General features: G+C 40.2%; 1 protein-coding gene across 1 annotated transcript in view; it reads right to left on the bottom strand.

Annotated features, from left to right (window-relative positions):
* The window catches only part of USH2A (usherin), a 545,087-nt gene that overhangs the window by 74,765 nt on the left and 456,825 nt on the right, over window positions 1–13,497 (bottom strand). Inside the window, exons 59-60 of the mRNA XM_066238179.1 lie at window positions 4,945–5,103; window positions 3,374–3,536 (exon numbers count right to left, since the gene is read on the bottom strand). Coding sequence (XP_066094276.1) covers window positions 3,374–3,536; window positions 4,945–5,103 — 322 coding nt within the window. The remainder of the gene's footprint in view (window positions 1–3,373; window positions 3,537–4,944; window positions 5,104–13,497) is intronic.

The following is a 13,497-nucleotide window of genomic DNA, read 5'->3' as shown; positions in this document are numbered from 1 at the left end:
TTTGCTCCATAAGATGCACGGGCATTTCCCCCTCCACTTCTGGGGGGAAAAAAAGTACTTCTTATGGTGTGAAAACTACAGTATACATATATATATATATATATATATATATATATATATATATATATATATATATAAGGTTTGGGACTACCTGTGGTTTCAGGCATCCTTGGGAGGGGTCTTGAAACATACACACTTGGATAAAGCGGGACGACTGTCTCAGATTGCCAGGTAAACTAAATAGAAGCAATCACAATAACACCCTAATACCCTGTCCATACTGGGTTATAATTTTTTTTTATAAAGTCATAATCTTTCTCTATTGGGACCGATCTGATCCTTTCTGCTAGGGTAATATCATTATCAACAGAAGAGAGTTACTGAGGAGAAATGATTTGGGGAAGGGTTGCAGAGAACAGAGTGACACACTTTTTCAAAATGGCACTGGCAAGTTGTTATCCTGCAATGTAATGAAAATATCTGCATGAGCCAACTACCCCCATCTTGGGTTTGAGCTCAAGCGCATTTCCTCTGGTGGCGACGGAAGAAAGAGGAGGCCGACGGTGAGGTGGGCATTACATGCCATCACATCCCCAGAAACACCGCACGTATGCAGCCCTAACTCCAGAAAGGGCCCGACAGCGTCCCAGAATGAAAAAGAACTCTATGCCTACAGACCATTCCTGTCCTTACAAATTTCTGATTTTTTTTGCAGCTATCTAAGAAAAATTTGATATTGTTGTTGTCTAAGCACATTTAAACTTCAGCCGGAATAAGCACCGAGTGATTCATGCCTATGGAGGTGAATATAATGATTGTATCTGGAGCCCCAGTGCGCCATCTTCATTTCAGTTTAAATAAAAAACAAAATGTATCTATGTCAGTCAGTGCCCTTCTCCTGTACTCAGAGGTATCAAACAGGCTACAATTATGATTGTGAAGTGATTGTGTCACATTGGAGGAAGGTTTATTGCTTTTGAGTCGGCTAGGCAGTAACACATTCTGTTTCATATTACTCTTTATATCATTGTTTGGCTGTGACTAGAATAATCAAATGCCATCAAATGCTGTCAAATTCAATTTACAGTATTTTTCATTGAAGCAGGCTTTCTGCATTCTAGTTCCTGTTTTCCCTCTCCATAGCTGCCGTGGAATTGTCACCATAATTACGAGCTTTATTTACAAAACCAACAGGGTGAAGCCCATCCTGGTTTATAACAGATCCTTTATTTCCCTTGATTCAGAATAGGAATTGGATGTGGTTTTCTCATGCAATTAGCATTAAGTAGATGAAAGAAAACTATTCCAAGAGGATGGGCATTTTAGAGCCCTCGCGAATGTACTTAGTGTCAAGTGTAGAGTCACATTAGCCATTTTTACAGGTATGTGTGTATTCAAATCAGAAATATTATTCCTCAAATTAATGTTTGCTGAGAAGAAATTTGGCTTGCGCATTTTCGGCACTTCCCACCTGCATAACCAGAAATGCAGTAATACTTTTTCCTTTTGTCATTTTCCGACAAGCTCTTGGCTCATCACTGAGGACTGCTCTGAACCTTAGTGTTTCACTCCCTGAAGCTGCAGAGGGACCCACACTGAGTTTCATGATGTTCTCAGGGCATTGGGCCTCACAAGGGAAGGTGCACGGCCACTGGAGAGACTAAGGATGTTGCAGCGAGGATGGGAATTTGAGAAAAAAATGTTGTGCTCTGTATGCCTGATGTAAAGACGTTGCTTTTGGAATGGAGTTTTCAATCTATAAACTGTTTAAGTCTGCTTTCTCTGTCTTAGACAGTGCTATGGTCAGACCAGTTGTGCCCCCTCTCCTGAATTCATATGTTAAATCCTAACCCCCAAGAGGATGGAGTTAGGAGGTGGAGCCTTTGGGAGGTGACCAAGTCATGAGGGTGGGCCCTCATCAATGCAATTGGTGTCCCAATAAAAGGGACCCCACAGAGCTCCCTGGCTGCTACCACCAGGTGAAGACACGGTGAAATGACTGCCTTCTATAAGCCAGAAGGGGGCGCTCATGAGAGACTGAGTTCACCAGCACCTTGGTCTCAGATCTAGAAGAGTATTAGTAAGTGCTTGTTGTTCATAAGCCACACAGTGTTGGGTATATTTGCTATAGCAGCCTGAACAAAATCAGACAGACAGACAGGCAAAAAGCCCTCGGCTGACGAGTGATTCATCTCTTTGACTCTGTTTTTGTTTTAATCTTCCTACTCTATCCCCACTCCATTACCTCCATTCTTTTTCTCTTCTTCCCTCATTTCTCCTCTGTCTCCCTCCTCCCTCTTTCTCCTCATTATTCATTATTTATTTAAAGAAGTTTTTTTTTTTTTTTACAGAGACAGAGAGATAGATAGGGACAGACAGACAGGAACAGAGAGAGATGAGAAGTATCAATCATTAGTTTTTCGTTGGGACACCTTACTTGTTCGTTGATTGCTTTCTCACATGTGCCTTGACTGTGGGGCTACAGCAGACTGAGTGACCCCTTGCTTGAGCCAGTAACCTTGGGTCCAAGCTGGTGACCCAAGCTCAAACCAGATTAGTTGGCGCTCAAGCTGGTGACCTCGGGGTCTCGAACTTGGGTCCTCCATATCCTAGTCCGACACTCTATCCACTGCGCCACCGCCTGGTCAGGCTATTTAAAGAAGATTTGAGCTTAAAGCTATATCCACATTGATCAGGTGAAGACCCGATCAGGTTGTGCAATAACCTTCAACACAAAATGCCCGTGGTCTCCGTCTATCTCTCTCTCACATCCTTCCTTTCCTCATGCTCTCTCTTCCTCTCCTCTCCTCCCCTCCCCTCTTTCTCACTCCTTTATTTTCGGTGGACACACATAATCAATCATGCTGCTGCATTAACACCCTCAGGCAGCTGAGTGGGAACTCATTAAACAGGAGACCTCACAACTGAGCCATGCTTTGTGCCTGTGAACATCCCCATCTTTGGAGGGTGAGGCAAAGCCTTTCTAACTCCAACAAGGTCGGTGATGGGAAATATGAGAACTCCTTTCCCAGATCTGGTTCCTCCTCTAGGATGACTGTGTTCTCTCTTCAGGGAGCCCCTGAAGTCACTGCTCTAGAGGATGCTCTACCGCTCCATTAGTGGGATGGCGCAGTGCGTATGAGGTCTCATCTTTCAAACAGGGCTTAAGCAAAAATGGCGCACAGTAGTGGAGGCTTTTTCCCACTGGCATAATGTGTAAACATTTCAGAAACCAATTCCTCTCCTTTGTAGGTGCTCCAAAATATAAATTTCCATCCTTTCCCTTATGGAAACTGGAAATGGATTTGATTCTACAGTCCTGGAATAGTGCACATTCTTGCATCATTAACAATAATAGCAAGAGTCAGGTTACCTGTAAATGAAGTAGCTGGCAATGACTCCGTTTGGTTTTTTAGGTGGCAGCCACGTTACCTCTATGCAAGCAGAGCCCAGGGCCTTAAGAGTGGGTGGACTTAGGTCCATTGGGGCTGCTTCCGATGTTTTAACAAACATCTTGGTGCTTACTCCACAACTCCCTTGAAAAAAAACCCATCAAGACCTTTAGTCATTTATCAAGAAGGGAAAATATATATATATATAAGGGTCAGGATATCATGAGACTCATTTTATCTGAACTTTCATATACATATTTCTACACACATTTTAGACTATTACTGTAAATCTCTATAGAATTTGAATATTTAAAGAGAGAACTGTTTTTGGAAAATCCATGAATTAACCACATCTTTAAGCAGGCATAGACAATAGAGCTTATGCTTGTCTATAAGCTGAAGTTTCCCTAGATTACTGTAGTCATTCTAGCCACAAAGTGATAATGTGCTTGAATTTCTTAAGTGTTTGACCTAAATATCTTATATGCTCTTAATATCTTTTTTTCTTTTTACCAATAGTTTAAAATAATGACTGTCCCTGAACATACAAGAATCAAATGATATTGGAAGATCATAGCATAGTTTTAGAAACATAGAGATGTAGAAACTTGATAGTAAATCAAGAGAATATTCATTTAAAGCTATTTCCATGTTGAATTGCTTAAGGTTTACTCAGGATCAATACCCTTCAAACCAAAATGCCTTGGTCTGGTTTGTAGAGAGAAGTGGGAAAACTGAGTAACATTTTTAGAATGAGGCAGAGCAAAGCCACCGACCCCTAGTCCTAACCAATTCTGTGGGAACTAGTTATTTATCTGAAAACAGACATTCCTAAGGGATATGGAATGTAGGAGTTCCAACTACATGCTGAATAGAATATTGCTACATTTCTTTCATCTAAGATGAAGTAATACTCTACTCTGATATGAGTTACACCTTTTCTCCTCTTAGCAACTGGGTGTTATATAATATGTGACATTTGAAGGAAGGGAGTAAGAGAGGCCCTTCCTGAAGACCACACAGATAGATGATGATTTCACTGACCACTAGTCTAAGCCACAAAACTCAAGGTGATAGTTTATGTCCATGAGATACAGGTCAGGGGAGTACTTTAAAATATCTACAAATCATTGGGTTGTAACTCACCTTCTAAATAATGTCCCCTTTTCCACCAGCCCCTCTTGAATAAAATTTAAATAGAACCAAGGTGACTATATTTTCTATGACATTTTTGTAATACCAATTTGTTTTATATTACCAAAGATTCCTTTGTGATCTAGGTGTTTTTTACTCTTTTAAAGAGACTTATAAAATAAGACTTTGCAAAACCACTATTTTAATATATTTAAATATTCATGATTTAATGCGCAGAAATACATAATGCTCTACTCAATATCAAGCTCTGAATTTTCTGGGTAAATAGTTCAGTACACATAAGAAATGAAATGTTAGTCTTTGTATTCAAATTGAGAAGCTCTTCCTTCCTCTTCTATTTTTTTTTTTAATACTTTTTTTAGTAAATGCCCAGAACAAGTATCTGAAAGACATTCACCATTCTGACAGGCTTGTATCCTTATCTCATACTGTGTGAATGGAGCCAATTTTTCCAGCAGGGAGGACTGACGCTGACCCACAGAGGAGGAGAGAGGCACCACACTCCCAGCGTTGAGTAAGACACAGTACTCCACCGGCATTCCAGGGAGAAGGATCCCTTTAAAAAGAGAGAGAGAGAGAGAGTGTGAAAATGCATGTGTTCATATCCTCTTCCCATTTTTTTATTGGATTGTTTGTTTGTTTGTTGTTGAGTTTTATGAGTTCTTTGTATATTTTGGATATTAGGCCCTTATCTGAGCAGGTGTTTAAAAATATCATTTCCCAATTAGTTGGCTGTCTGTTTATCTTGTTATCAGTTTCTCTTGCTGAGCAAAAACTTCTTCCTATATTGTTTGGCTGCATTTCTGCATTCACAATAGCCACACTTAAAAGTCACTGTAACTTCAGAGGCCTTTGCCAGAGTGAATAATAAGAACAATGTAAACAAAAGTAAAACCCCAAAGAAGGATTAAGAATCTTCTTTTTTTGTGTGTATGCAGAAAAGGGTTACATTAATTTCTCTGGAGTGGAAAAATAAACTTGACCTAAAAACCAAAAAAAAAAAAAAAAGAAAATGCATCATGTGTATGCTATACAGGAAGGTTAACCGATGTCTGTCTTTTAAGAACAACCTATATTTAAACTTCTATAACATAAATGTATACTAGTGCTTAATACAGCAATTAATAATGGCATGAAACTTACACTGGAAAATACAAGAATGCATATTTCAAAAGGTGGAGCATCACCCATTTTAAAAAATAAATGGTGTGTAGTAGTTCTTTTCAAAAATGAAGGCATCTTAAAAATACAAGGCAATTAGAAATGATGTCATATATTTTTCCTAGGTTTACTTACATTTAAAGTACATAAAAAACCCCCGACCAGTTTTGCTTATGACAATAATTTTTCTGTACACATCCAGGGTAGCACAGATCCTTGACATAATAGCCCATAAAGTATCCAAAATCACAGCCTATCTAGAGAATTCACAGCATATTAATTATTGAGTCAGGACAGTTCACTCTGTCAGTGAGACCTATGGATCTAAATACATATAAAATTTGGGTTCCAAAACTGTCATTTTCCTCACAATGCTCCCTAAAGAAAGAAGGCCTATAATTAAATGCCTGTAGTTTGTATTTGGTCATGAACAACACTCATGCTGGGTCAAGGAGAGGAATGGGCCCTGAAGGAAGAAGAGAATAAGGTCTCCTGCTAAGTTTTCTCATGGACCTGATGCTTGGACCATTTGTGGGTTTAAGGATCTACCTTTGGAAGACTTTAATTTAACTCTACTATAGAAACAATGACATCTGTGGCACAGGACCCAACCCGAGAGAGACAGGGTCTGTAGAATACAGTGCTGTTTTGCTTTTTGTAGAAATAGTCCCAGCAAGCAAAGGGCAGAGAAGCTGTGCAACCGGATGCTTGGGAATTTGTGTGAGGTCGAAGGAAAACAAGGAGTCTCTGAGAAAATACTGATTGTGGGCAGAGGGGCAGATCACATGTTTCCTTTGGAAAAGGGCTAGATGGTGCTGAACTCAGACTGGATGTTGTTATTGTAAAGGGAGAGAGGTAGAGACTCCTAATAAAACAGTTTCACTTGTCCTCATTGCTTAAAGGACTCTTATTCTATCATTGATTCCTAAATTCTTATCTCCAGCTTTATAATTCTCCAGCATTTCCGGCCAGTATTTCCAACAGCCTACTTCACAGACACCTCAATCTCAACAGGTTCCAAACAGAATTGTTAGATTGTCGACTCCCAAGCCTGTTCTTCTAGCATTTCTGATTCCTACGGAATAAGACCCTGAAAGGAGAACTCTTAGAGGAGACCCTGCTGTTCTCACTCTCAAACTCAAGAAACCACTACATTTTATCAATTATTTCTTCAAGAAATTTTGGCTTTACAAACAATCAGCAACAAGAAGATGCTAACATGATATAACCTATCTTTTAGGAAGATAACCTGCCGTCAGGCAAACGGATTGAAAAGGTGACTGACAGGAGGTAAGGACACCAGGTTGAAAGTCTTCACATGGTTCCAACAACAATATAAACAAAATCACACACTGACTGTATTCCTGTTTTATGCCAGGCAGCATAAATATCTCATTTTATACCACGAGAATGTCCACTTCCTAAAGTCAGGGGATTTATCAATATTTTCTTGCTCATATAGTTCTAATGCCTACATTTTAAGCACAAAGTCACAGCTAAATAAATGTTGGTTGACTGAATAAATGTTCATTCTGTCTTCTCTGTTCCTAGGGTAGATCCTGTAGAAAAGTTTGATGAACACACCTTTGAAAAATATGCCATCACCTTTGTTGAACTAGACAAACCACTGACTGGAATCAGACAGATCTTATCCCTCTGTTGACCTTTTCTGTCCTTGGAAAATTATCTAAGCTCTATGAATGCCTGTTTTTTCGTCTGTACAATGGTGATGCTAATAGCCACCTCTTAAAGAGCCATGATGATTAAATCAGCAAACATACATAAAGCATGTTAGTTTATTCCTACAACACAAATGGTGCTAGATAAATGACGTCTCTACAGAACCAAATTAAATGGAACAAAATGGAAAAAACCCCAGATGACTATGAAAATGTTTTCAAGGGCCGTCGAACACTTTGAAACCCAACTTTTATATGAAAGCTGCTATTCCAATTACAAGTAAATGTTATATTCATTCAAGCAAGCATCTCTCTGACACTATTTTGTTATCTAGTTTTATTTGTCAAGCCTGCTCAGGTCTGATCAAGTTGTGTTCCTAGGAAGGTGGTCCACTGTTCACTCTCAACAGTGACTGAGAGAGGTCTTCCTATAAATCTGTCTGAGGTTGCACTATACTGTGATCTTCATCCTGTACCTACTGGTCTGTTTCCAGGAAGCTCTCTGCTTAAAAAGATAGGACCCCTAAGGGGCCGGGGGGCAAAATGGCACTTTCACCACTTCTCAAACACAGAGATAATATTGATCTAGGTTTAAACATGGCTAGCCAAAGCACGAACCTGGAAAATGTATTTTTCACATCTTGGTTAATCGGAAATAAATGTGCTAAGAGGTGTTGAAACAAAAAATGCCCCCAGAAACTGTGCACATGTCAAATGCTGACACACATTTAGGAAAGAGGGGTCCCCTCCACTTTCATAACTCATAGGATGGTGACGCAAAAGCCTCCTGTGTCCCTGCCAGCCTGGTGCCATCTGCAATGAGTGTGAACCTTCCTAACCCCCCTGGTATTCTGATGACTAAATGAAATGAAATGGGCATATTTGTTCAAGTCAGTTGGGAGGCCCCACGACTTGGTTAGTTCCCGGGTTCATAAATTTATATCAGACCAGGTACCGTGGTGGAAGCCCGACTGAACCAATTTACCCTAAGTGCAAATGGCAGTTCTGTTATTTGGTGTCAACGTTACCAGTCGTGCAGTGACAAGCTGCCGTAACGCATTTTCTCGCTCACTAAAGAACAAGCGTTTCGTTGGTTAATATTCCTCGCAATGCTCCTTTTCATAATTTACAACAACTAGATGCTGATAGGTTATTTAACATTTATGAAGTTAAGATGTAATCAGAAAAATCCTGATTATCTTTACAAATAAAAAAGTTAAATTATTCAACTTTTTTCCACCCTCTGTGGTTTTATTTCATAGCAGGTGCATACTTTACAATGGGAAAAGTCAATCAATCCTTTTTAAAAATCTTTGTGTGTGTTTTTTTAGAAGCTGCAGCAGGAACAATTCTAAGAGAAAAACTATTAATTCCATTTGATAGCCTCATTCACTTCAAAACATTGGTTGTGCTTAACACTTTTTTAAGAAATCAGCTTAAATTCTTTGTATATGTCTTTTGGGGGGGCATGTGTGAAAGTGAAACAGACCCTTGTACACACATCCATACCAATTATATGTAAAATTTACACAGTATGTATAATCGTTATCATTATATCACTCTACCCTACTGGACAGCAGGGTCCCTGACAGGAGGGGCAATGTCTCATTCTCCTCTATAACTCTCACAGTGTCCAGCATCCTGTCTCATCCCTAGTGGGGCTCAGTAAACATTTTCATGTTAGTTAAAAGGAATAGATGAATGAATCTATCCAAAGGCAAATGAACTGCATCCCATAAAGACTAAGCTACAAATATCATGACCCTACTGGGTTAATGGATGGCCTAACCTTTAATTACTTTGCCCTCATTCATACTTGCTATAGCTGCCATACATGTTTAAGCTTTTGATATGTATTACAGTAGAATGCAGACAATAAAATGCATTTCTTTCAATACTGTTTACATAGAAAAGTAGTGAGAAAACAGTGACCACAGAATTTGGAATCAGACTCACTGTGATTTGGCTCTGACATATACGTATTGACTAAACAAGAGAAAATAGCGTGTAACATCTGGACTTTTCCCATTGCAATACAGGGAAGACCATAGGACATACTACAAGTTGTGCTGGACATTAATTGAGATAGGTTAATCTCTTAGAAAAATGCCCAGTACATCTTAGAATTCAATACAGTAAGATTAATTTATTAAACAACAAAAGCAAAGGCAGGAAAAGGAAACATAAACAAGTGGGACTACATCAAACTAAAAAGCTTCTGACCAGTAAAGGAAACCATCAATTTAATGAAAAAGCAACCTACCAAATGGGAGAAAAGACATGCAAACCACATTCCAATAAGTGGGTAAATATCCACATATACAAGAAATGCATAAATAGCAAAAAACAAAAACAAATAACCCAATTGAAAAAAATGAATGGAGTACCTGAATAGATATTTTCCCCAAAAAGACATACATGTGGAAGGGTGTGATCTTTCAGTTACAAATGAATGAGGTCTGAGGATTTAATGTATGACATGGTGACTACAGTCGATAACACCGTATTCTGTAATTGGAATTTGCCAACAGAGTAGAGTTTCTGTGTTCTCATCAAAATATAGGTAAATAAACCATAAATCATTGATATGCATTTTACATTTCTTCTGAAACTCACCATGGCCTGTCACTTGGTTATGGCACTTTTAAGAAAAGCGAAATGATGAACAACGTTGAATCATCCCAATTAAAGAGACATGAGTTTTTAGAAACCGTAATGTCAGTTTTTAGAAACTGTAATGCCAGTTCTGACTCTAAATGGACAGTATCTGATCTAATACCTGGCAGATGATGAGCTAACAGGACGCCAAAATGCCTCCTGTCTACAAATAGGCCATGTTGTGGCTAGCTGCCCCTCCATCAAAACTCAATTAATTAAATGCACTTATATTCCTAAGAGATATTAATTGAAATTTCTCAGTAGCTAAGAATTGTTGCCAATTCTTTTCTTTAATGGACTCAGAGATAAATGAAAGGAAAAGCTTCAGGATTTTGATATTATGCATTAAAACCTAAATAACTCATCATCTTGAGTGAGGAAAAAGTGTGTGTTGAATGCAGTGACATTGTTAATTAGAACATGATTAAGGGCTAGCATAGTTCAAAATATAGTCATCACCTTGATAAATTAAAAAGGCTCATTATTACATTTAGAGTTTAAATAACTGTGAATGTTTAGATTCTCCAACAGCAGGGAGATTCATCTCTATTATTCTGAGTAAAGCTTTTATCCTCCATGAAGTCTTTACTTCTTCCCTTTCTGTAATTTTTCACTCATTAAGGTAACATGCATGGTTTGGTCAATTTCATATCGATACGTAAGACCTGACCCAAGGTTCAGAGCTGGCAAAAGATGAGAAGACACATTCAAGACTACACTAACCTGGTCTACAGTGTCTATAGATTTGAATAGTTGTGTTCAGCAGATATCTGGTGCCCTCCCAATGTTTTCTCATGCTACCTCTCTGCCTTCACGTGACAGCAATGCAAAGTGGGCCTTCAATATCCTTTTCATAGAGAAGTCTAAAGTTCAGAACTCATGTGCAGCTTCTCCAAGAGCACAGGGAAACTGAGTGGGGGCAGGGGGAATTTTACCTAGAAACTGTTATTTCTTTTTCTGAAATAGATGGAAAAAATTATGCATCCATAGACAACATATAGTCTTTGGGAAAATGTGTGTGTGTGTTCTATTTGTCTTTAAAGAAGGATGTGTGTGTGTGTGTGTATGTGTGTCTGTGTGTATGTGTGTCTGTGTAGGGTTGAGATAATGTGGAGAGGTGGGCTTCTACAGAAATACATGTATTTGAATGATTTTTTTTTTTTGGTATCTTTCTAAAGCTGGAAACAGGGAGAGACAGTCAGACAGACTCCCACATGCGCCCGACCGGGATCCACCCGGCACGCCCACCAGGGGCGATGCTCTGCCCACAAGGGGGTGATGCTCTGCCCCTCCGGGGCGTCGCTCTGCCGCGACCAGAGCCACTCTAGCACCTGGGGCAGAGGCCAAGGAGCCATCCCCAGCGCCCGGGCCATCTTTGCTCCAATGGAGCCTTGGCTGCGGGAGGGGAAGAGAGAGACAGAGAGGAAGGAGGGGGTGGGGGTGGAGAAGCAGATGGGCGCTTCTCCTATGTGCCCTGGCCGGGAATCGAACCCGGGTCCCCCGCACGCCAGGCCGACGCTCTACCGCTGAGCCAACCAGCCAGGGCTTGAATGATTTTTAAACAGCAGAAAACTCAAAACCTATTTACATTTACCTGAATGATAAATTTTAGAAGCTTGGCATTTTTCCTCCATTGATTAAGTCAACATATAATAAGGATATAGTATTAGCATATCATCTGATTTGAAAATACAAATATATATATAAATGAGTTGAAACCTTGATTTACTAGAGTTTGGAGTGTTTTGTTAATGCAACAACTGACATTTATCAGTAACGAGAGAAACTAGATCAGGACTTACTGTGGAGGTAAGAGTATGTTCACACCGTGCTTTGCAATAGTCTGAATAATCTGTTTTGTTTTGTTTTTTTTTTGAGAATTTAGAAAAAACAACTCTTTCCCTCTCCCATCTAATCAAAATCTTCCTGCACCTGGAATCTGGTTTGGCTTAGTCATGTCTATTTGTTCTGGGCTGCTGGGTGGTAGGGAAAGCCTTCGGGCTGCCGGTTCTGTCACACCCCAGGACAGAACTACGGCCAGACAGATATGTCCCTGCAGGTGCCACCATTTCCCACATTTAATTCTTCTGGTTCTACATGCCCAGCAAAAAAGCAAAACAAAACATTTTTCTTCTACAATCATTTTGTTGTTGTTGTATTCTTTGGAAGTTAGAAGCGGGGAGGCATAGAGACAGACTCTTGCATGCGCCCAACTGGGATCCATTCGGCATGCCCACCAGGGGGTGATGCTTTGCCCATCTGGGGTGTTGCTCTGTTACAACTGGAGACATTCTAGTGCTGAGGCAGAGGCCATGGAGCCGTCCTCAGCGCCCGGGCCAACTTTGCTAAAGTGGAGCCTTGGCTGCAGGAGGGGAAGAGAGAGAGAGGAAAAAGAAGGGGAAGGGAGAGACACAGAGAAAGGAGAGGGGGAGGGGTGGAGAGACAGATGGGCACTTCTCCTGTGTGCCCTGGCCGGGAATCGAACCTGGGGCTTCCACGGGCCAGGCTGATGCTCTATCACTGAGCCAACTGGCCAGGGCACTTCTATAATCATTTGATTTTCACCAACACCTACTTCTGTTTCCTTGCCTTCTAGGGTACTAGTGTAAAAAGCATATTTGCTCCATCAAAAACCTGAAAGACTGTAGGCAATAAATAAAAAATTTGATTTGGATTTAGAATTGCAGCCAAAGACAGGAAAGAGAGAAGACCTGAATTTAAATCCTGGCTCTATGTGACTTGGAATGTATTACATCTCCTCTGTGAGATTCCAATTCCTTTTCTTAATAGGGCAAAAAAGATATTATTTGTCCCAGGGTTTACCTAAGAATGCACTGAGGTAAGGCATGGAGAGTACTTACTTAAATGTTGGGCACATAGCAGGAGATTAATAAACAACATATATGCCCCAGCCGATTGGCTCAGTGGTAGAGTGTCGACCTGGCGTGTGGAAGTCCAGGGTTTGATTCTTGTTCAGGGCACACAGGAGAAGCGCCCATCTGCTTCTCCACCAACTCCCCTTCCCCTCTCACTTCTCTCTCTCTCTCTTTTCCTCCTGCAGCCATGGCTCAAATGGTTTAAGCAGGTTGACCCCAGGGGCTGAGGATGGCTGCATGGCCTCAGCTCAGGTGCTAAAATACCTTGGTTACCAAGCAACAGAGCAATGCCCCAGATGGGTAGAATATGCCCCATAGGGGGCTTGTTGGGTGGATTCCCATCAAGGTGCATGCGGGAATCCCTGTCTACCTACCCACTTCCCACTTAATAAAAAGAGTAAAATAAAATAAAATAATAAATGGTATATATAAACACGTAATATTAATGTATATATGTGAGGTATGTCATCAGTATCACAGTTACTCTCACCCTGAATATTTACTCCCTGTAGTAGTAATATTCATAAACACACAGTAAGACTTAAGTTATAGCTAGCACTGGAATAATGATGTGTA

Source organism: Saccopteryx bilineata, chromosome 1 (genome assembly GCF_036850765.1).
Source record: "Saccopteryx bilineata isolate mSacBil1 chromosome 1, mSacBil1_pri_phased_curated, whole genome shotgun sequence".
NCBI lineage: Eukaryota > Metazoa > Chordata > Mammalia > Chiroptera > Emballonuridae > Saccopteryx > Saccopteryx bilineata.
The sequence above is the reverse complement of the archived record's forward strand: the minus strand, read 5'-3'. Positions and strand labels throughout refer to the sequence as shown.